Consider the following 24550-nt stretch of genomic DNA (forward strand, 5'->3'; position numbering starts at 1 on the left):
CTTTTGGGGAGCTGGACTTTGATAGTGTCTCTAGGAAGGATCATTAAGCAGGCAGCCGTGTTTTAAGTAGAACTCTTCAAATATTTACGTCTCTGACTGCAGAAGGATCATCCAACACTCTGCTCTCAAGCTGTGAGCCTTGGACTCCACCCTGCCATTCAGTCGGTGACTCGGGGTGACGATGAGGATGATGTGGTGTTGGATCCGCTGAGTTTCTTTTTGTGTGAGAGCGACTTTAACGATGCATTGTCAGAAAAAAATGTAACTCACAGGGAGCTGGAATCTAAGATGGATAAAGAGATTATGTGTATTCAGATGCCATCAATTTATTTCATGATTCAAAAATGGATATGCCTTCAACTGCAAAAGCTTCTAGATAAGGTACCCAACTGTTTGTAGAACATGTAAACTCAAGGCAGCTGAGTCTGCCCAGCGGTTAAAGATGGGCACAGATAGAAGAACCCACAGCCCCATTGCACCAATATCCTCTGTAAGGGGCGTTTTGACCAACAATGGATTCTTATGCTACAGTGGTCCTATTAAATGTTAATGATGCTATTAAAAATCTTCAGTGTTGACTAAAAAGAGAGGACTCAGCCGCTGAGAGCTCTGGCTGCTCTTGCAGAGGACTCAGGTTCAACTCCCAGCATTGGCATATCTGTGCTGTAACACCATCTGTAACTCCAGTTCCAAGGGATCTGACTCTCCCTTCTGCCCTCCTAGGGTACTGCATGCACATGGTGCACAGACATACATGCAGGCAAAACACACATGCATTTCAAGTAAAAGAAATTTATGTTAAAAAACAAAACAAGAGAAATCAAACCAAACAAACACCACAAGGCTTTCTCTAGCAAAACACTGATGTTATGGGCATTTATCACTTTCTAGAAGTCCCATTTTTCCTTGTGACTTCTGTTGTTCTGGTTTTGTCTGTTCATGTGAGTCAGACCAAGAGAGCTCTTGGCTTTGTGCCTGTACTTCCATCTCCAGAGAGTCAGCGGTGGTGCCCTTCTGTGGATGGCCAGGCTTGTGAATTGCTTGCTCTCCTTGATTCATCGGGGTACTCATATCCCAGCCTGGAGGGTCCAGTTTCTTTTTAAATGGCTGTCATGTCAATCAGCCTACATGTTGTTAGTATTTGTGCTCAGAGGACAAATGTATCTTCAGGTGGAACACACTGTCAAAATGGAAACAAGAAAGCAATGGCGATTGTGTTAGGCTCAGTTCCTCAGTTAGGGGTTGTGTTGAGGTTACCTCAGGGTGCTACTGGCAGGCTGAGGTCAGACTGGGGAAGTTGTAAGAAGAGGAAAAGTGGGGACCATGAGGGAGGTGTGGGAAGAGCCCCAGATCAGTGTGGTAGCGAATGATGGAGGCTATGTCCCCAAGAGTCCACGTTCCCAGGACATGTAGAGTAGACACAGTTGTGCTAGTTTGTCCTGGGGACAAGAGGGAAAGGACATATAGCAAAACAAAACCAATGAAGGACCAGATTCTATGAAAGGACCTCACTGAGGTGGAAAAACGTGTATGTATGTGTAGGTGGAAAAGAAATGAATGGGGAAAAGAGACGAACCTCAGAATGTGCAAGAATGCTGAGGTCAATTATTGGATATTAGGAAGGTGGGGGCTGAGATGGAGAGAGATGCTAAAGTAAGGACGAGCATGCTGGGCTTACAGTTATCAGCCGTGGATACTGTCGTCTGACCTCATTGGTGAACACATAGCTCAAGATCCCCAGTACTGGTTTTACAGGTGGTACCTTTTCCCTCCACATACAGACCCATGACAGAGTGTGACTTACACGTTCAGCCAAGCAAAACGATTAGCAAATGACTAGCAATGAAACAGAACAGTCATGATTGTGTACTGCGGCAGAAATAATCTGCTTGGGATCTTGCTTTTCTTTCCTGAATGCCTTGTGTTGTGCTTACCGTGCTGGCCATGGTGTCATGTGGTGCAGTGCCTTTGATGAGCGGATGTGAGTGGTGTAGAGGCTAGGAAAAGGCAGCGAGTGACTGGACACAGACCTCATTCTACATGGCACCTAGTCTGATAACAGACTCCATTAAGAGACTGGAGGGTAGCTAATGTGTAGGCTGTCAAAGAGAAGATTCAGAGTCCCCCATGACAGAGCTGGAACAACATACAGTTTTATCACGTGACAAAATGTGAGACGTACCCCTTGACCAGCAAGCAGGGACGACCACGAAATCGAGAATCCTTCCCAAATCACAATTTTATTGGAGCACTTGGTTGAAGGGGGAATGGGGGACGAGAGAGAGCAAGAAAGGGAGAGCAGGAGAAGGCGAGAGGGAAAAAGCAAGAGAGAAAGGCCCAGAGGCAGCTGCTTTTAAAGGGTGGAGGGACTCGGAAACTGTCCTGATTGGTGAATACCATTCTGCTGGTGCCTGGGGGGTTCGGGATAGGCTAGGGAACCAAGGCTCAGTTGCACATGTGCAGGTAAGGGTACTCAACCCCACGTGGCTATGCCAAATATGGACTTGTTTACCTCCAAGCTGTAGGATCACCTGCGCCATCTCGTAATGGCGATTTCTCCAGGTGGCTCCTTACACCAAAACCACTACCCTATTTTGTGACATGAGGGACTGGCTTGTTGGAGTTTTCTGTCCCGCCTGGTTCCCACAGCTGTTTAGCCCCCAAAGAAAATCACACAGAGATCTCTATAAGTTATAAAGCTGATTGGCCTATTAGATCAGGCTTCTTATTAGTTCTTGTAACTTATATTAACCCATTATTCTGATCTATTTTAGCCATGTGGCTCAGTACCTTTTCCAGCTGGCAAATCACATCCTGCTGCTTCGGTGATCTGGGCAGGAGTGGGAGGAATCAACTTCCTCCTTCCCAGAATTCTCCTGTTCTCATTGCATCATTTCTACTTCCTGTCTGGTTTTCCTGCCTATACTTCCTGCCTGGCCAGTCAGCATTTATTTAAAACATGATTGACAGAAATACAGACAATTCTCTCACACCACTTCCCCCTCTTTTTTAAAAAAAAAAAGAAAAGAAAAGAAAAAACAAAGGAGAATATCCATAGTCCATTTTTTGGGAATGTGGATGTAGTATTCCAGGTTGCTTCCTGCTGGTTTGGGGCACTGATAATCTTATGGGGACCTAAAGAAAATTTAGAGTTATGATCAAGTCCTGATTCAATATCCTGTGAATCTTGATCATCTCAGGCAGCAGTCTTGAATATGTTCTAGATTTGTAGAACTTAGACATCCGGGTCATCTGTTCCTACCAGAGATTTTTCAGGTGGTCTTCCTTGATCAAAGGTAACTTTTCTTAACTCTGAATAAATCCAGAGTCTCTCATTTTCTGTGGAAACAAAAGCAAAATCTCTTCTCCAAAGTAACATACCTTTTGACTTCAATTTTGAAGCCAAGGTATTTTCAAAATACCTATCTTGGATTAATTCTGCAGCATTTATAAGCAAATATCTTTTAGCAGCTCTTGCTCCTTCCTCAGCATTCAAACAATTTAAAGAGAGCATAATAGCAAACAGTATCAAGACTCTCTGTATATTTTCCATATTTATGCAGCTTTATTTTAACCTCTATTTCTTTTAATTTTACTTTTAACTTTTAGCTTTTTGAGACAGGTTCTCTGTATATCTTTGTCCTGGAATTCCCTCTGTAAACACAGCTATCCTTGAACTTGCAGAAATCTGTCTGTCTTTGCCTCCCCAGTGCTGGGATTAAAGGTGTGTACCACCACACCCAACTACTCTCTTTCTTTTTTATTTTAAGGCTTTAAACCTTTTATTCAAGCCTGCATATACTTTTTAACACACTGTAAACCATTTAGAGGTTTTCTTACTCTTTGAATCTCTCTTTACTGTATATCTCTCTTTTTCTGACCACACGAGTCTTTAATTTGCTAAGGAATATGGAGAAGACAACATTCAAAAGCTCTTAAGGCGTTTCAAGGTCCTTGCCAGGAAGCAAGCTGCAACAGTGTGCCCATAAACAACACTCAAAAGCTCCATAGTCCGGACTGCCTGTTTGAAAGAGTCAGAGTTTTTCCTGGCAGGATGGCCCAGAAAGCCGGCATTTTAAAACAATGCAGCTTTTTTCCTGCTATGTCTGAAAAGTGAAATGCTTTACTCTAGTCTTTCCCAAGCTTTCTCAGGCTTTCTGTGGATGCAGTTATCCATGTGGGCGCGATTCTGTAACATGATGGGCTGGCTTGTTGGGGTTTCTGTCCCGCCCAGTACCCCACAGTCAGCAAGTCCCAAAGAATATCACACAGAGAACTTAGTAAGTTACAAAGCTGATTGGTTCATTAGATCAGGCTTCTTATTAGTTATTGTAACTTATATTAACCCATTATTCTGATCTATTTTAGCCATGTGGCTCAGTACCTTTTCCAACTGGCAAATCACATCCTGCTGCTTCAGTGATCTGGGCAGGAGTGGGAGAAATCAACTTCCTCCTTCCCAGAATTCTCCTGTTCTCAATGCATCATTTCTACTTCCTGTCTGGTTTTCCTGCCTATACTTCCTGCCTGTCCAGTCAGCATTTATTTAAAACATGATTGACAGAATACAGACAATTCTCCCACACCACTATTTGAAATCTCTAGATGGTTTGTTTCTGGAATTTTTCATCTAGTACTTTTTGATAACTTGTGGAAAATAAACTAGAAAGTAAAACTTCAGTAAAGAGATTGCTTTTAATTTGCTTTATAACACCACACCCCTCACACCTTTAAGACAACATACATGTAAGACCAGTTATATTCCATTTCTAAAATATATCCTTGTGATGTCATAGCTTGGACACATTTGGCTAGCAGCAGCCCCTGTTTGAAATGGTTTTGAGATAAGCAAATGAAATAACGGCAAAGATTACATCTATGTGATTATTGCCTGTGTCTCTTTTGCGTATGTGTGTTGGGGGGTTGTTGGATTTTCAAGACAAGGTCTCTCTGTGTAACAGCTCTGGCTGTCCTGAAACTCATGCTGTAGATCAGGCTGGCCTTGAACTCACAGAGAAACACAGAGATCCGCCTGCCTCTGTGCGCCCCCCCCCCCCAGTGCTGAGATTAAAGGCACGCATCACCACCCAGCTCTTGCAGGTGTCTCTTACTTAGGGTTATTGCTGTCCTCTCTCTAAAGTGACTGTATTTTTATTTCTTTGCAGGTCTTGTGGACTGACCAGTTTTCACTGAGCAGCAATGGAACATAATGACTTGTTTTGCTACGTGTCAAGACAATGGTTGGTTCTGAAGCTTGTCTGAAGAGGTTCACAGTAGTGTCTAGATGTGACATCGTCAGAGGAGGACAGGCAACGCAAGGGCTGCCTGTTGCCCTGAAGCTTGAAGGGGGACTGCATGGCTAGCCGCCCTCACTGAAGAGGTGACCATGAGTATCCCACTGGCTCCAAAGACATCCTGCTTCAGTCAGTTGAGAGATCACCAAGAGCGGGCAAAAAATAATAATGGGAGCACCGTAAGCATGGGCGATCCAAATGCCAATCAAATCATGGTGGAGGTCGGCTTCTCGCATGAGGAGCCGGGGACGCGTGATCTCGATGCTGAGATTGGAAATGCAAATTTAAGCAGACCACAATGCCGCAGCCATTCTCAGAAGGAGCCCCCTCTACTGCAGGGCTTTGGGTTAGGGTCTCAGGCTGGCTCCCCCAGCCAGAGGGATTTCCAGCCTTCTCTGGCTGTTCACAGACTACTGGATGAAGAACACGCAGGGAAAAGAGGTATCCTACAGACTCCCCAGAGTGTTCAGGGACCGAGTCTGTCCTCCTGGAGGAATGCAGTGGGGCAAGCTGGTCCAGAGGTTTCAACTAAAAGGGATGCTGAAATCCCCCGGCACACTCCCAAGGACAAATTGGCAAAGACCCTTGACAATGAAGAACTGAAAAGAGCCAGCAGCTCAGGAGCTGCAGCTGGCAGTCTCATTCGGGAGACTCAGCAGCCCAGAGGGCTGGACACCTCAGAGCCACAGGGCCACGTGCCTGGGCATGGGGAGGGGCCACAGAGGACATCAGCTGGTCACTCTCCAGGGACAGTTTTTTCTCTTGGTGAGGGCACTTCAGATGGGAAATACGTGCATCCTCCTAAACCATCTACCTCAGAAGCCAGGGGGTCCATCCCATCAGACGCCAAGGTGGAGGGGACATGTGACCTTGACGGTTACAACGAGTGTATCACTTACCCAGAATGGACTCCCGGTTCAGGTTCAGCCCTGAAGGAAATTTCCAGCCTCTGTTATCCAGAAGTGCATGTAGGTCAAGGAGCAGGGGAGCCCCAAGTGGAACTCAAATATATCCAACCCAGGAAGGAGCAGGGACTAAAGTCAGCCCAGGCACAGGGGCTGGGATGTCATGAGGAAAAAAGCGTGTCACCCATGGAGAGGAAGGTACTACGTGAGAAAGCACAAGAAGCCACGAGTCACCTGGACAGCAGCCACCATCAGTCGGGAGTGGGAGAAAGCAGCGGCCGGGAAGAAATGATGGCATTCAGAACTGGTGTGGAGGGGCCTCAGCAAGCCATCCCTGTGCAGAGTGCTGCTCCTTCTGGAGAAGGAGGTACTAGATTCAGCGGCAAAACATCACCAGGCGAAGGTGGAAGGGTGAGGCAAACATCCAGCGACCTTGCACTGGGCGACGGCCGCCTAGATTCTGTTCTCCATGATCCGACTAAAAGCCTGCCCTCCGAGATCAGTAGGGAGGAGAGGAAGCAGGGTAGCGGTAGTGGGGGCAGTGCCAAGGCACTGGACTTAGGTCCTTCTGCAGGAGGGAGCAGAGCCGAGGCCTCCTCTGAGCTCTTGGGCCCTTGCACTGGCAGCTTGGAAGCCAGGGAGAGCAGAGAGACAGTTCCTGTACCTGAAAATAGGAGCCTTCTAGAAGACGCAACCCAAACCGAAGTCGCTCCATCTGGAGGAGATTCGGTTTTCAGGACCCCAGCTCCCCTCCACCCAGAGACAACTGTGAACTTGCCTCACCACTCCACTACCCCAGGGAACAGTTCTCAGGTCAGTGTGGACACGGGGTCACCCTCGGCGGCCTTGCCCCCCACTGACGGCGGGCAGGTGTTGAACACATCCCTGAAAGTGCCTGACAAGAGCACCTGCCCCAGTGGGATCCCCAAGCCTCTTACACATCCCAAGGACACACCTTCCTCTCAGGAAGTAACCGAGAAACTGGAGACGGGGAAAGCTGAAGAAAGGATGGAGACAAAGCCGGTCATTATGCCGAAGCCCAAACATGTGAGGCCCAAGATCATCACTTACATCCGTAGGAACCCCCAGGCCCTGGGTCAGGGGGATGCCTCACTGGTCCCTGTGGGGCTTCCATATGCCCCTCCTGCATGTGGCATGCCTCTTCCGCAAGAGGAGAAGACAGCGAACCGTGACCTCCAGCCATCCGCCAACATGTATGAGAAATTCAAGCCCGACCTGCAGAAGCCGAGGGTCTTTCCCTCTGGACTGATGGTGTCTGGGATCAAGCCCCCAGGGCATCATTTCAGTCAGATGAGCGATAAGTTTCTGCAGGAGGTAAGAGGGGGGCGTTGTAAAATGAGCTGTACGTTTGTGACTTTAAGTCTGACTCCCCCCCAGCCCAGTGAAATGTGGAACCAAAATGTCCTCTTTAAGTGAGCCATAGATGCATACGGACAGGTTTGCACCAAAGTAGAATCTTGTTCCTGAAGAGGCTGTCTAGAACACAGTGCGCTAGCAATGTGGACCCAATATCTAAGGAGGTTCGTGTACGTTTTACTGAGCACAAGACACGTAGAATTAGACAAGGGCTCATTTAAGTCATCTTCATGTTTAAATACGGGAGTAGCAATCGATGAGCCAGGCCAAAGCAAGGGAACAGCTGAAGTCTATAGAGTTCAAACTGAGCAGACTAATGCTTTGGTGGGGAGTGTTTCACTTCGGAGAAAACCTTGGGCTGAGCTGTATGCAGTGGTAACTCACCTGTGACCCTAACATTCGTGAGGCCAAGAAAGGAAAACTGAGTCCCAGGCCAGCCTGTGCAACTGAGTGCAACCCTGCATCAGAAAATACAATGGAAAATCTTACATTAATGTATGCAAGACAGACTACGCTAACCTCTTTGTTTGCAGTAAGAGCAGTAGTGGTTGTTACTTTGTTGCATGCTTGCTGTGCCCTGAGCCCAACCTGGGCTGGTTGGCCTGAAGCACACAAGAAAGCAAGCTGAGCAAACCATGAGAAAGTCAGTGAGCTGCGTTCCTCCAGCCTCAGTTCCTGCTTTCCAGGTTCCTGCCTTGAATTCCTGACCTGACTTCCTTGCGTACAGGACTGACTGTGACCATGAAGAGAAGCGAATAAGTCCTTTCCTCCTCGAGTTGGTTTCGGGTGTTTTGTCAAAGCAGCGGAGAATTGAGTTGGCAGCGTCTTTAGCAGGCTGTCCTTTCGCTTCATGCCAGCCTGGCAGCATCCCAAGAGCTGAGCAGTGTTTGCCAAGGCCAGAAGGACCCTTGATGAAGGCTGGGATGGCATACACATCAACAAATGGCTTGAGAGTCTGGCCTTCATTGTGCTTCCTTCTGTCTGAGTCCATAGTCAGTTCTGCTACTTAAAGACTATCTAGCATTCTGAATTCAGGTTTGCTGCAATTCTGGCTTAGGCCGTTAGCATTCAGTGCATTATAGCATATAAACAGAGCATTAGTTACATCAGGAAAATGCAACTGTCTGTAGCTCTGTGAGTAACCCCTAATAAATCATTTTACTTATCAAGCAGGATGAACTTTAAGGAGTTATTTAAATTATTTTTTTATTTGTGTGTGTGTGAGTGTTTTGCCTGCATGTGGATCTGTGCAGCATTTGTATGTTGTACTCGTGGAGGCCAGAAGAGGGCGTCATATCCCCTGTAACTGGAGTTACAGATAGCCATGAGCTGCCACCTGTAGACCCCAACCCAGGTCCATCTAACCACTGAGCCGTCTCCCCAGCTCCTTGCAGGAGTCATTTTTGGGAGCTCTTGATGATGTGCCAATTTGAGTGCAGATAACTAATTTTATATCTCCCCAGAGAAAATTCATGCACAATGAGCCTAGGGGAAATGGGGCAATACAGAGCAGGAGGGGTCTAGTGGCAGGAGGAATTTGTTTGCATATATCCTTTGATTTTAGGACTGTGCTTGAAATCCGAGGAGTCTTTTGTAGACTCATAGAGTTTTCTCTAAAAATAACCCCAACCGGAGAAGGAGGTCAGTGGAACGCTAGCGTTGATCGCTGTGTTCAAACCTACAGAGCCTGTCTTGTTTCGTCGTAAAGATGAAAGAAAAGTAGGATTCCCAGGTTTAATTAAAAATGCATAAACTAGACACGAAAAGCAAAATTTTCACCCTGTAAAAGAGTTTATGCTTGTATTACTTTTCTTTTTTTCTTTCTTGTCACTGACAAAATACCTGGCAGCTGCATCCTCAGGATGCTGGAGAGAGAATCTCAGTCCATCCTGGGGGGAGGAGCAGCCTGTAAGGAGCAATTGGCTGCAGTGGTGGGAGCCTGTGACCGCTGTGAATATGATGTGGACCAGGAAGCCGAGGAAACAGGTTGGGTGGGTTCAGTAGTCAAGGTTCATCTGGAGAGGCCTAGTTCTATCTTGTAGACACTACCTCTTAGCTTTCAGTAGCAGTGCCGCCATCTTGGAATCAAGCCCTCAGCACAAGAAGAACTACAGAGGACATTTTGGATGTTTGCAACTAGAAGATTACCCGGCAAAACGGCGGGCATGGCCACTGCTGGAATCAGTAAAGCCGCTTTAGTGGGCTCTGACATTCCCGGTTCTGAAGAATCAGATCAGGACGTTACAATCCCCAAACCCTTACTTACGGGCAAGTGGTACCCAACATTTTTAAGAAGAAGGGTCTAGAAGGAAAAGTTGGAGATGGCTAGTGAGACAGTAGATGATGATAACAATTGTGTCCCAGTGTAGATGGCGAACGTTCTTTCCAAGGAACAGAATTCACCACAGCCAGAGTACAGCCTAATAATAGTCTTGCATATTTCACAGTGTGATTATTAATGAAACTTTAAGTGCCTGATCTTTTGTTTCAGTGATGTCAGTTTAAAGAACTTTGTATCCATTTCAGCATTAAAAGGGTTTCAAAATAGGGCTTATGCCTTCAACAGCTCAAATCAAAGCTTTTAGAGGTCCTGTTAAAAGATACTGTTAAGTACTTGTAATTCCTGAACACACAGCAGCTTGATATACAGCCTAAATTCTGGTTTAGAGCAAAATTAGTTAATAGAGGTATCTACTCAGACATTGCTCCAGCACGTTTTTTTTAAAACTATAGCTTAAATAGACTATGCCGTTTTTTCCTGCTTGCTTAATATAAAGAAACAGTGAACTGAAAAGCAGGTCAAAGGTAGAGTTACACCCCTAGCACCCAAATCCCTAATTGTGTGGGAACAGACATTTTGAGATCAGAATGTATCTATATCATTATGTATTGTATTCTATATTATATCCGTATGTATATATACACACACATAATTACTACAGACTGTATTTTGGATTGTTAAGTACAGACAAAATTAATAGTATTATTATGTTATTAGCAGAGGAAATGGCGGAGGGAAACACGATTACTTAACAAATATTTATGTGTAGACACTGCTGACACATTCTCTGAACTGAGCAGCCCATGGGACTCTTGCCTAGATCGGTTATCCCAGAGGAATCTGCCCACATATTCCTGAGAGCATTCGGCATCCATTTGCACACGTGTGTGTGTGTGCGCATGTGAATGAGTGTGCATGTGAGTGTGTGTATGTGCACAAGTATTTGTGTGTGCATGCGTATGTTATATGCCTGTATGCATGTGCACATGTGTTAGTGTGTGCATGCATGTGTGCATGTGAGTGTGCCTGTGTGTGCATATGTTTGTGTGTGCATGTGAGTGTGCATATGAGTGTGTGGGTATGTATTTGTGTATGGATGTGAGTGTGACTGTGTGCATGTGTGTGTGAGTGTGCATGCATGTGTGTGAATGTGAGTGTGCATGTGTAGAAGTGTGAGTGTGGGTATGAGTGTGCATGTGAGTGTGAGTATGTGTGTGTGGATGTGTGCATGCATGTGTGCATGTGAGTGTGCATGTGTACAAGTGTGAGTGTGGGTATGAGTGTGTGAGTATGTGTGTGTGTGCATGCGTGTGTGCATGTGTACAAGTGTGAGTGTGTGAGAGTGTGCATGTGAGTGTGTGGGTATGTATGCGTGTGTGGTTGTGAGTGTGTGCATGTGTGTGAGAGTGTGCATGCGTGTGTGTATGACACACGAGTGGCAGTCAGAAGACAACTTGCAGGAGTCCATTCTCTCCTTCCGTCTAGTGAATCCCTGGTATTGAACTCGAGTCATCAGGCAGAGCAGCGAGCAACTTCGCCCACTGACCCATCTCACTGTGCCCCAAATCTAGTTTTAATTATGCAGATAAGCAGCATGGGCCTAAAAATTTGTAAATATTAATTTCTCTACTTTTGCAAGTAAACATTTCTCCCTTACTAACAATAGTTTTTAAATGTTCTGTTGATTAAATACAATATGATAGTTAATTTACTTAAGATTAGTGAGTATAAAATGATATATTTTCTCCATAGGTATAAGGAAGGTTTAAGCCTTTTTGAACATTTGATAGAGTTGATCTCTTTGTTTCATTGCCATTATTTATTTTATTTTTAAGATTTATTTTTATGTCATGTGTATGGGTGTTTTGTCTGCCTGTGTGTACGTGCACCATGTGTGTGCAGTGCCTGAGGGGGCCGAGAGAGGGTGACAGATCCCCTGTAACTAAGTCACAGTTGTGAGACACCATGGTGGGTGCTGGAAGCTCCGCCCCAGTCCTCTGCTAGAGCAGCAGTTACTCTAACTGCTGAACCTTGCTCCAGCCCTGACATTGTTCATTTAATAAGTAGCCACTCAAATTTCAGTGCATTTATGACAATGAAGTTGAGAAGAAATCTTTAAATTGAGTTCCTTTTCTTTCCTTATGACATATAGGCTGGTAGAATATTACACCTGTCAGAGACTGAAGAGCTCACTCAGCTGTAGTGTCGTCATAGAGATGAGGACACTGGGCTGATAGACAGCACTTGACCAAGGAGCTGATAGCATCATGATGCTATGTCATTTGAGCAGAGGTCTCCTGCCCCTGTTTAGACTTATGCACTCTGCTCTCTCATCGTAGGTCACAGACCACCCTGGGAAAGAAGACTTTTGCTCTCCTCCCTACACCCATTATGAAGTCCCTCCCACTTTCTACCGCTCGGCCATGCTCCTTAAGCCCCAGTTGGGACTGGGCGCAATGTCCCGTCTCCCATCTACCAAAAGCAGGATCCTGATCGCAAGTCAGAGGTCTTCCACGAGTGCCATTCATCCACCCGGACCAATAACAACCGCTGCCAGTTTCTACGGTTCTGATCCTTCAGGTAATTAAGCCTAACAATGGCTCTCTTTTCCTGTTGCGTGTTTAATATTAACTAGAAAATATTGTGGCTGTCTACTTCTGAATGCTTCTAATTCTTCAAAAAGCCTTTCCTCACCCGTCCGTCTGTCTGTAGACACAGATGCTCCTGAGAACTCACCTGTTGGAGTTATCCTCTTCCGAGCCATCTTCACATCAGTGGTCCGTTATCACCTCCTGACTTCTTCCAGTTTCTCCTTTCTTTAAAACTCCTGTAGACTCAGAAGGCTTGCTCTGGATGTTAGTTTTAATTGCTAGAAGAGATTCTCAATGAGGGATTGTCTAGATCAGGTTGGCTTGGGTACATGCCTATGTAGGATTGTCTTCATTACATCAGTTGATCCAGGAAGACCCAGCCCACCGAGGGCAGCACCATCCCCTGGACCCAGGGTCCTGAATTGTGTAAGAGAGATGACTACCACTGTTCATTTTACAGCCCTGGAGATAATATTAGTATTTACATTTTGTATACAGATATCTGCATACTATCCTTAGGATAAGTTATTTGAAATTAATTATTGTGTAAAAGTATACTTAAACTTAAAAAAACAAATTTATCTTTTTTATTTTATGTATATGTCTGTTGGCCTGCATGTATACATATGTGCCACAGGCATGAAGTACGCACTGAGGCCAGAAGAGAGCATCAGTTTCCCCTGTAATTGAAGTTAACAGAACTTCACTTTCATTGTGAGTTGTCATGTGGATGTTGAGAATAGAACCCTTGTCCTCCAAAAGACCAACACGTTCGCTTAGCCTCTGCATCATCTCTTCAACCCTGTTTGAACTTTTTTTTTTAAAGGCCAACTAATTTTCTAGAAAATTTATAGCAGTTATTTTTGCCGTAGAGTTCCACAAAAGTCCCATGTCCTTGGCTCTGTTGGAGTGTCACCATCTCATTGTGGAGCCAAGTTTCATCTGTCGCTCAGACTGGCCTAGAACTCACTCTGCACGCCAGGCTGGACTCAATGCACTCCTGTGTCTGCCTCCTGAGTGCTGGGGTTACAGATGCGAGCCACCGTGCACCGTGAGCACGGTGATTATCGTTAGAGAGAAACTTCTTCATCTCTTTGCTCTTTATCACTTTGCGAATTGTCACGCACTCAGAGAGAGTTGTTGATGGCCTTAGTTTTTTTTTTTTTTTATAAGTTTCTGTCTTCATAGTTCCCATGACAGCTGTATATCTTAATGGAACTGCCTGTGCTTGGAGCCGGTACAAGTCCACCATGATTCAATCAGTAGGCAATGGTTCCTGGGGGGCTGTCAGCACTGGTCCTGGTCCTGGCGTGGAGACAAAGCAATCAACACACAAAAACATCCTGCCCTCTGAGAACTGAAAGTTTAAAATCTGAGGCTGACTTAAGACAGTAAGTTACATGGTCGGTTGTGGTAAATAAGTAATGCTGAAGGCAATGAAACATTGGTGAAGGAGGAAGAGGAAGGTTTGGGCAAGAGGAAGGGGATTGTCATTTTGAACAGAGTGATCAGAAAGGCCTTCCTGAGAAAGTGTCCTTTAAGCCACTCTCAAGGGAAGAGGAAGGAGAGACCCTGGTGGAAGTCTGCCATATTGAGAGGGAGGAGCCTTCCAGGCAGAGGGAGGAGCCAGTGCAAGGCTCCACCCCCAAGGAAGCTAGACGGGAAAGGCACCAGAGAGGAGAGGGGCAGGGGAGTGCTATCAGGATGGAGGAGTTGGGGTCTTATAAAGCCTCATAACTTTGTGGGGATTCGACTCACTGTGAGTCAGCCCTTGAAGGGCTTGGAGCCAGGATGACATGGTCCAGCTCTAGTTTAAGAAAGAAATCCTTGACTGTGTTGTGGAAAGCAGACCATCAAATAGTTCATATTGTAGGGCTCGTTTCTGGAGTCTATGCTGAGTGGTTGTGTATTCACAAGGTCTCTCCATTTGGGCAGTGGGGATGTGGAACAAATTCAAGCTGTTGTGAGCTGTGACAAGTTTTATCCTTGGCTGTCTAGCAACTCATCTCCAAATTTTGTTCCCTCAGTCTTGGGTGGTTTTTTTCCTTTTTATTCCGAGATTGATAGTCACTGAGAGCAGCGGTTCTCCACCTTCCTAATGCCGTGACCCTTTAATATGGTTCCTCACGTTGTGCTGACCCCCAACTGCAATGCTATTTTTGCTGCTACTTCATAACTTTAATTTTGCTACTGTTATGAATCGTAATGGAAATGTCTGATATGCAATCCCTGTGAAAGCCATTTGGCCCCATAGAGGTCATGGCCCACAGGTTGAGAAATGCTGGTCTCATTCTGAGCCTGCAATGGGAGTTCTTGAATAGCCTGTCCTCAAGACGTGAAGATGCTCTGCTGTCTGCCTCACACACCCTAGGTGTCTTGAGCATCCCAAACACTGCCTTCCACTCCTCCTCTGTTCACATTCCTCCTTCCCGTGATGCTCGCTGGAAACCGCCTCTGGGCAGACAGCCAGTGTCGCAGCTGGCGGGGTGTACTGTGCTCACGTTCTTTCCTCTCAAGGACTACAGCCCTGCCAGGGCTCTTCTGCCGTTGCTGAGAACGCCAGTTGCGTGTGTTTGCACACATGTTGATTGTCCTCGTTTCCTAACTCGTCACAGCAGACTCTGTGCTGTTGATGCTTCTCGGGTAGGATGTCCTTTATGTGGTTTTACATAACCACAGAAGCTTTTGGCTCCGGTGGCGTTCACGTTCATGTCGCTAATGAGTATAAAATTCTGCTTCTGTGTCTCCGCTTTTATTTCTAGATTATTTACTTGGTGCTTATTTGCCCTGACGGTTTGAAGGCTGTCTTTGGTGTGTGTCACTACATGTGGTTTTGTGTTTAACCACCCTGTCTTTGGCGCGTGTCTGCACATGGCTGAGGTTTTGTGTTTAACCACCCTGTCTTTGGCGCATGTCTGCACATGGCTGAGGTTTTGTGTTTAACCACCGTTCATCCTCTGTAGATCTGGATTCTCTGTCATGCCTACTGGGCATTTTCATACCTGTTTTACAAGGTGTCGCCCAAAGCTCTGAAGAGCATCGCGTTGGCGAAAGAGTGCTGGTGACAGCGTGGATGCTCCCACTGTGACCCAACATTTACACATTTCCAATGTCAAGTGAGCTCTTGTGCTCTACAAAATCTAAGAATTGGTTTGATACGCGAATCCTAATATGTTAACTGTGTTTTTTTTCCCCCAGCCCAGGTAGGAAGTCTCTTAAGGGTCTCGTAGCCCTGTAAGCTCTGAGTTAGTCAGGGGAGACCCCAGTGCCTCCATTCCTCTGCTGGGTTTGCAGGCACATGGGTATATTGCAATGGTCTGAAAGAAGTGGACAGACAGACCACACCATCCTGTGCCACCCCGTGCCATCCCACACCACCGCACACCATGCCGCATCACCCTGCGTCACCCCATGCCACCCAGTGCCACCCCACGCCACCCCACATCACCCCACATCACCCCATGCCACCCCGCACCACCCCGCGCCACCCTACACCATCCCACATGCAGCTCGGAAACCAAGCTATTGCAATCCTCTGGCCTGAGTGTGAAACTCAAGACATTTGAGTGCTCAGAGCATAAAGGGGCTCCAGATCCTTTTATATAGGCATGAAATCTGTTTGGTGGAGGTCATGATTGTCCACAGAGGAATTTAGTATTACAGCCTCCACTTCAAGCGTTAGGGGACGACCCTGCTTTTCTACACTGTCTTTTTAAAGCTCTGTATGTTTTATGTTCTTTCTTCAAAAACAAATCTTTAATGGCCCCAACATGCAGAACCTGTTAACCTACCAAGTGTGCCGGGTGGCAAAATGTAATTTGCTTGCATGGTAGTGTATTTGAAACACATTCATTTTTCTCCCTGAAAGCATAATGCTTTTCTATGAGGCAATGCAAGAAAGAAATGTAATATTTTCTGATAGGAGCAGTTGAGGCATTGAAAGATTTTTTTTGAAGGATAGATGATAAAACTTCATTCTATAAATAGCTAGAGAAATTCAATCAGCTAAGTTGGAACACTTTCTCTCAAGATGTAGCATCAGTGGTATAGATTCTGATTATTAAAATAAAATTTATTTTGGATTTTGACATACTCTGCAGACATTCTTGCAGAGACTTTTTTAAAAAGTTAGGGTCAATCTTACCAAGTTTAGAAAGTGAAGAAATTATTAACATATTTTGAAAAGCAAATAAATGGAATTGGAATATTTGAAGCCAGTGCTGTCCAGCTGATGATGCAGCTGAAATTTTAGCAAAATACAAGCCTGTGATGAGTAGCTATGGATAAGCATTTCAAAATGAAGTAAGGTGTGGTAGCTCACTCCTTTATCCCAGTACTCGGGAGGCAGAGGCAGGTGGATCTCTGAGTTCGAAGTCAGCCTGGTCTATAGACCTAGTTCTAGGACAGCCAGGGCTACACAGAGAAAGCCTGTCTCAGAAAATTAAAAAGAATTCTACAATGAAAATGTTATTTTTCCATCCCAAGACTGCACCAAAGCAAATAATCATGTTTTGAAATCTCTTGTTGGCATAAGAAAGCGAGTCTTAATGCATTTAGTTGCTCTATATGGGTGTCTCAGCCTCTGCAGATCGGAGCCCGGCTGGATACTAAGAAGCAAGAAGCTTGGACACCCATGGAAGCTGTCAGGAAGCTGTCAGGAAGCTGCTGGCACTGGGCCTGTGCCCAGCAGCACGTATATTGTGGGACAGTGTTAGCAAAGGAAGGGATTGAGTAGTGTAACATGAGGGCCGGCTTGTTGGGGTTTCTGTCCCTCCTGGTACTCCAACAGCCAGCAAGCAACAAAGAAAATCACACACAGGACTCCATAAGGTTATAAACTGATTGGCCCATTAGGTCAGGCTACTTATTAGCTCTTATAACTTATGTTACCCCATTATCCTTATCTATGTTAGCACATGGCTCCGTACCTTTCTCAGCTGGGCAAGTTACATGCTGCCTCTTCTGTGGTCTGCGCAGGAGTGGCAGAGGAACCTCTCTGCTTCCCAGAATTCTCCTGTTCTAATTGCTCCACCTCTACTTCCTGTCTGGCTTTCCTGCCTATATTGCCTGCCTGGCCAATCAGCATTTTATTAAAATATGATTGACAGAATACAGATAATTCTCCCGCATCAGAGTAGGGATACCCTGGTGGGGCTCCTGGGGGAGGAACAGGAACGGGGCCCAAATGACTTCATAGAGTGGATGCAGTACAATGAAGAGGTCCACAGAGGAAACACATGACAAAGACATGGGGTTCAGAGTTCCTTAGGAATCAGGCCATTTCTGTGCATGGAAGAGGTGTGTGTGTGAGGGTGGATGTCACTGGAAACAAAACCAGATGGGTAAATTGGGGCCAAGTATTGAAGAGATTTCAGCACTAGACTAACCTTAAAGGGTTCTTCCTTTTTTTGCTTGTTGGTGAGGAACTAGGAATCTTTAGGTTTCAAATACAAAATTAGCATTGTCTGTTTTGAATATAGGTCATGGTAGGGGGTTGTATGAGGAATCTTTTCTCATGGGACAGCCCTGCGTAAGAATCCTCATAGAAGAACACGAGATGCTAATGTTTTATACTTTTTCATATTTCCCAGGTTTTTGTAATGCATCACTTCATTTGCAAATTATTTTTGTTTTTATTTTATGCACAGGAGTGTGAGTGTTTTTGCCTGCATGTATGGCTGTGCAGTGCATGCATGCAGTGCTCTCAGAGGCCAGAAGAGGGCATAAGATCCCCAGAAACTGGAGTCACAGATGGTTGTGAGCTTCCATGTGACTGCTGGGAACTGAACCCTGTTTTTGCAAGAACAGCCAGTGCTCTTAGCTGCGGAACCGTCTCTCTATACACCCAGTGTAGACACCTTGTTTTTGTGAGCATCGTAGCTTTGAGATGAGGGTCCACACTGTAGAAGTCAGGCTGGTGGAGGGGGAGGGATGTGTTCTCAGGGCTCATGCTGATCTTTCTCAGGTCTGCAATTCTCTGAGCCTCCATCTCGTCGCCTCTGAAATGGGAGGAATGGCAGAATCAAAAGCTTCCAGCTGCTGACTGAGCTTAGTATTAGCACCTGATACTCAGAAGGGCACTGGTTAATCAGAACCCCTCATCGGGCCTCCAGGGCCTTGGGGCCAGCTTCCCCTGGTCTTTTCCTGTAAGTCTTTTGGATCCTCTTGTTCTTGTCTCCATACATACTGAGCACTGTGGCCTCCATCACTCCAGGCATGCTGTAGTCTCCCTTTCTGACTTGACAGTCTTGTGCTTACTATGGCCTTCAGAATGGTGTTCCCGCAACACCCTCCAAAGCTGACTCCATTTCATGGTCCATGTCTCTGCATCTAAGAGACACACAGCTTTGACCGTACCACAGTACAGCAGCCTCTCCTCAACCAGGTGCCTTCAACCCGCCATCCCCTGTGTTTCTTTCACTGTTTTTTGGGGGGAGGTTTGCCAGTATCTTACTTTGCGTTTGCACAATTATTGGCATTCAGCCCTCCGCAGTGTGCAGCCTATGAGAACAGAAGGGTTTAAAACTTAAGAAGCCGCGAGGGACCAGCCGAGGGTGGGCCATCTGCAACTGTCTTCTTTCCCGTCCTTTCCCCAGGCTCTGCAGTCACTAGAGAAAGCGGGGGGGGGGGAGGGCAAAGGGGCGTAAGAGCAGAGGGTAGGGGAGAGTGGTAAGATGCTATTTTCTGCCCTCACCATGACCCATACAAGCACATGGACTCACAACTGTCGTTTCTGCACAAGACCTGTACGAGATCAAGCCACTCAGAGGTCCAGCACGTCCAGGGGAGGGACTGCCCTGTCTCACTCCTCACTGTGTGTCTGTTAGCCGCTGATGGCTGCTGGGTGGGGAGGTGGCCTTTGCTTTGGGTCTGTGACTGCTGGTAGGTTGCCTATGCCCCAGCAGGTGGCCACACACCCAAACTTATCTGGGCAACACCCACTAGACTGACTGCGTTACTAATCATAATTTCCAGCAGGACAAGCAGGTTGGTAGGTCTTGGCAGAGCAGGAGGGAGGTGGTAGGAAGTGGATATAGTATACACACACACACACACACACACACACACACACACACACACACACACACATTGTATTTGCATTGTATACGGGCACGGAACTTCTAAAGAAGGAGTTAGAAGTATTTTTTTTTTCAAAAACCAGGAGGAAACTCAGTATCTTTTGGATTAGTGAATAAATTAATTATGGCTGCACTGCGGCGGTACCTGGTGCGTTCCCATCACCATCAAGAAATGGCAAGAGCCTGAGTGTTTTGAAGCGGGGTGAACCAACTGAAGGCTAGGCAGTAAACATGTTAGGCTTTTCATGGTTCAACAGAATTCACTCAGCTCTGCCGTGATGGTGAAAATCAAGCAAACAGAACCAGGCAAATCTGCGAAGACTCGTGGCTGCTTTGGAATCGGCCAGCCCTGTTCCTGTTTTTCTGAGGCCTATTGTGGGCCAGATGCCAGTCCGTGTTCAGAATACACAGCTTCAGGACTCTGGGCACAAAGAGTTCAATCAATAATGGCCATAGACGCAATAAGTCGTTGAGAATGCACATGGAGGTGTATCTGTGTTAGCAGAGCAGGGCTCAGGAGAGATGCTGTGGAGAAGGGGAGTCATACAGCAGCTTGAAGGATACCCAGGAGTTTGCCAGGCTGGGGAAGGGGAAAGGTGGAACAAGAGGGTGATCAGTATCTGCTGTGGGGCAGCTGTAACTCTGGAGGGACCCTGGGGGGATCTGTGGTGGCATTGGAGGTAACAGTGGACAGTTTAATGACACGTGAGAATGTGAGGTTCCTCCAGGCATTAGATAGGAGCATCTAAAAGGAGTATTTGGCTACAGAGAAGCATTGAACAAGGATATCAATGCTGGGTGATTGTCCCATGGATGTGTCCAGAAGCCGTGAGAACGGATGAACAGATTCTGGATGGAGACAAAGTGAAATTAGATAGGCAAAAAGGAGATTGACCAATTTCCAAAACAACAAAAGCAGAAAGCCAGCTGGAGATAAGAGCCCTAGGGGAGGGTAACCAAGAAACTCCGTGAGAAGGCAGTATGTGGTTCTAAGGTGGAGTTTCTGAAGCAGGAAGTGACCAACGCGGAAGTGACCAATCTGATTTCACAGGAGGCGGGATGAGCAGAAATGCCAGGAGGCTGTGGAAATGGGAAATTAGGCAGCAGTTGGTGACCTAGTTTTCAATGAACATTTTTAGTCAAACACGGGGGCAGAAGTCACATATTCGTGGGGTGCTGCATGAATGGAAAGTGAGGAAGTAGAAGCAGTCAGAACAGATAGGTTTCTAGCAAATGCAGAGAAGAGCCAAGGGTGCTAGCTAGCACGGGGAGTGGGGCCAGGCTGCATTTCAGAGTGTGGCAGGAGATGGTCTGGACTAGGAAGGAGAGGGAGGCTCTGGGGAGAACTTGGCCATAAGTGTCCCCTAGAGAATGATGAATGATGAGATTGTGGCTGCGTGCAGAAGGGTGCATCTTGGGATGTAGGGCAAAGGCAGTCACTCTTCAAATGCAGATAAGAGGGGAATAGATTTAAGAGAAAGAGGAGCAGGTAAATAAGGTGTGTTAGATCCTGGGTTAAGAGAGCAATATATTACCGCCGCCTAAATTCTTCTCCACTGTGGCATCTGAGTGATGATTGAATCAGATGGCAAGGGAACATGGCCCAATTGCAATTCCTCTGGCATTTTAAAAAATTTCTCCATTGCAGGAGATTGAACCCAAGGCCTTACAGATACTGAACAAGGACTCTACTAGGTTCTGCCTCCAGCTTTTCCTTGGGAAGCTTTAAAATATTTACTAACTCATTCATTTTTATGTGTATGTATATGAGCCCGCATGAGTGTATCTGCACCGTGTGTATGCTGGAGGCCAAAGGGATGCATTGGAGCCCCAGAGCTAGAGTTTCAGATGATTGTGAGCCTCCATATGGGTGCTGGGCATCACCCAGTGTTCTTAACCCCAGAACCATCTCTGCAGCCCCCTTCTTTGTTATTTTAGTGATAGCAGATGACCCAGAGACTTAATCTGGAAGCTGCCAAATAAAGCATTTCAGTCTGTTCTGGTGTTCGGCTTGTAATACATCTCACTCTCAAACCATTTCCAACATCAGTGAGGTAGACTTTGGCTATGGCTTGTCTACATTGTCCAATGAGCAAACAGGGCTGTCCCAGGCATAATAAGTATTTTTGTTAAGAATTTGTGACCCATGAGATTATGGAGTCTGAGCACCATCACCATGACCGCTGTCCGCAAGGTGTAGACCCAGGAAAGCTGACGGTACAACAAGGGCAGGGGAGATCCATGCCCTGGCTCCAGCACTCGGGCAGAAGGAATTCTTGATCCTACTCAGATCTCAACAGATTGATGGCCATTCACACTGGAAAAGCCTCTGTTCTACTCATCCTGACAATTCAGTTGCTAATTTCTTCTGGAAACACATGCATGAGTAATTTTTAGCCTTCTAACCCTTTGGGTCAAGTTCACTTCAGAACAGACTGGAAGGGGAGGAAGAAGGAAGAAAACCCAAAACTGAGTGATGCCAGCTGCAGCTCACCTGGATGACAAAAGCTATCTGATCAATTAATCCATCTGTACTTGTTACTTCCTTCTAAAAAGAGGACGAAAGGTCTGGACACTGGCATCTACCTGTTCTTGGCCTCGAGTTACTGTGGGATCTCAAGGTGTCTGTTTTGTTTCTCATTATAGATGAGCCCCCGGAACAGTGCCTTTTCTTCAGGTTTTCATAGTCTCAAAGGAGATGTGCCATAGTTTGGAGTTTAACATGCCCCCTGAAGTCCATGCGTCAAAGGTCTGTCCCCATGGCCACAGTGCAGAGAGACAGTGGGACTTTTGAAAGGTAGGGCCCAGGGGGAGGTCCTTAGGCTGCTGGGTGCGTGTCTTTGAAGGGGTTTGTGCATCTTGGTCTCTTCCTTTCCTTTTGCCATCAGGACAGGAGGCGCATATCTTGTTCCCTATGGATATCATTTTACATCCCCATCAGACAGACAATGGTCTGTCTAATTATACATTAGCAAGAAGCCTGTTTTCTTTCTGTTCCTTTGACACAGCCTAGATTTCAACTGAATAGTTACCAGTTTGGTCTGTGGGCTTCTCTGTGAGGGGTTGTCTTGATTGTTAGTTGATAGAGGGGGTTAGCCCATGGTGGGTGGTGCCATCCTTAGGCAGGTGGGTCTTGCTTTCTCATCCAGCTATGAGTAAGGTAGCTAAGCACAAGTATGTATCCTGTCCAGCCAGCCAGCAGCATCCTCTATGGTTCCTTCTGCACCTCTTTGGTTGTGAAGTGAGTTCCGTGATTAAAGGTAATGCTGTACGGAAAAGGAAGTAGTTCCTGCCTCGAGTTCCCTCAGGGATGGACTGTAATCTGCAAACTGAAATAAATCCTTTCCTCCCTTACCTTGCTTTTGTTGGGAGGGTTTTAGCACGGCCACAGAAAGCACCCCAGAACAGTTGGTTTTCCCGGACGATCTGCTACAGTGTTGGAAAACTGACCAACATGGGACTGTGTGTTGTCCTCTAGTCCTCGATTCCTTCCTGTTCCTAAACCATGACCTCCAAGCACAGGTTCAGAAGGTGGCGAGCATGGAGGGGGCTGGGCGGGCAGAATCTCAGGCTGAGTCAATGAGCGAGGTAATCGGGTGTGAGCATTGCCTGCATGCTAGCTGTGTCCTGGGCTCTCTTCTCAGGACCTTCTCCTGCTCCCTTCAGAGCCTCATTCTGGGACTTTCGATTCTGTGATCTCTGTCTTCAAGGCTTCTCAGCTCGTTCCTCCCAGGACCCTGTGTCCTGCACTCTTTGGTTGACATGTTTGTTTTATCTAAGTGCATCCCCAGGAGTTAATTTCCAGAGAAAGAGGGATCAGAGACGGCCACAGGGCAGAGTTTTCCGTTTCTGAGGACGTTTTAAAGCTTCCCCCACTGCATTAAATGTCGTTTTCTAGGCTGGAAACTCCCAACTTCTGTTGTTCATCAAGAGACATTTTTATGCCAATTTGATATAAGAAAATTTGTAGGTGACCTGATTTCTTTTTCTTAGTGCGTCTTGTAATTCTCTTTTCTCGTTATTGTTTTTGGGGTTTCCAGGTGTGTGTGTGTGTGTGTGTGTGTGTATGTGTGTGTGTGTGTGTGTGCATGTGTGTGTGTGTGTGTGTGTGTGTAAACAGGCACACAAACTGGTCATTATGTCAGAGAAGAGGGAGAAGAAGCACTAGTTAGAATAAAGACTTGGATCTGCTTACTGCTGATAGCCACGCTGCGGTCTTGCTACTAACCTCAGTCTCTGTCTCTCTGTTTCTCTCCCCACTTCTCTTCCTCTCTCCGTCCCTCTCTCCCCCTCCCCTTCCCTCCCTCCCTCCCTCCCTCTTTCACTCCCAGTTTTTTTTAATTTATTGTGGATCATTATCTTTTATTTGCATGATTTTTCTTGCCAAATCTTCCTTAGACATTTTAGACTTTTAGACTTGCTTCGTTTTCTACCTTCTGCTGAATTTCGGTTTTCCCATTTATAATGTCGAAGATGCACTCTCCGTTACTCCCAGCTTCCTTCCTGTGCACATTCTCCCTTATGCTATGGTGGCAGCATCTTCTCCTGTTAATGCTGTGACTTTAAAGGTTGTTAGCAGTCTCCTCCTTGTCTCCAGGGAAGTTGCTCTTTTCTCTTCATGGTTTTGTTTGGGATTTTTTTTCCACTTCTCCATGATTGTTCACTCCTGGCTATACTGGATGAATTCGGATTCATTTGTGCTAATTCCCCAGGCATCTGTTTCCCCTCATGCCTGGGCTTGGCCAGGGTGGAGGTGGTGGTCAGTCCCTGGGAACTGGGCATCCTGTGCCTGCAGGAACGTCTCCCTCCTCTGTGCTCGCCTGCCCTTGGGCCTGTGTCTGCTCACCTGGCTGGCCAGGCTGAAGGTCAGTGGCCGCTTCCTCTGCAGCAGTCAACTGCCTCCTCACGACTCCTCTTCCTCCACCCGCAGTCAGGGACCTCCTCCTGCGTTCTGTGTTCCAGAGCAGTTGGAGGACCTGGCTTTGTAAGTATCTGTCTCCTTTCTTGCTCTTGCCTGAGGTTT

At 46.4% G+C, this 24550-nt stretch overlaps 1 protein-coding gene across 4 annotated transcripts in view; it reads left to right on the forward strand.

Annotated features, from left to right (window-relative positions):
- Positions 1 to 24550, forward strand: part of Mtus2 (microtubule associated scaffold protein 2) — a 372456-nt gene that overhangs the window by 116481 nt on the left and 231425 nt on the right. For all 4 annotated transcript variants that reach the window (XM_085685182.2, XM_048418727.3, XM_085685184.2 and 1 more), the window contains 2 exons: positions 5166 to 7534; positions 12197 to 12437. In XM_085685182.2, the coding sequence (XP_085541308.2) occupies positions 5387 to 7534; positions 12197 to 12437 (2389 nt within the window). In that variant the 5' untranslated portion in view covers positions 5166 to 5386. The remainder of the gene's footprint in view (positions 1 to 5165; positions 7535 to 12196; positions 12438 to 24550) is intronic.

Source organism: Myodes glareolus, chromosome 2, assembly GCF_982192425.1.
Source record: "Myodes glareolus chromosome 2, mMyoGla1.1, whole genome shotgun sequence".
NCBI classification, from domain to species: domain Eukaryota; kingdom Metazoa; phylum Chordata; class Mammalia; order Rodentia; family Cricetidae; genus Myodes; species Myodes glareolus.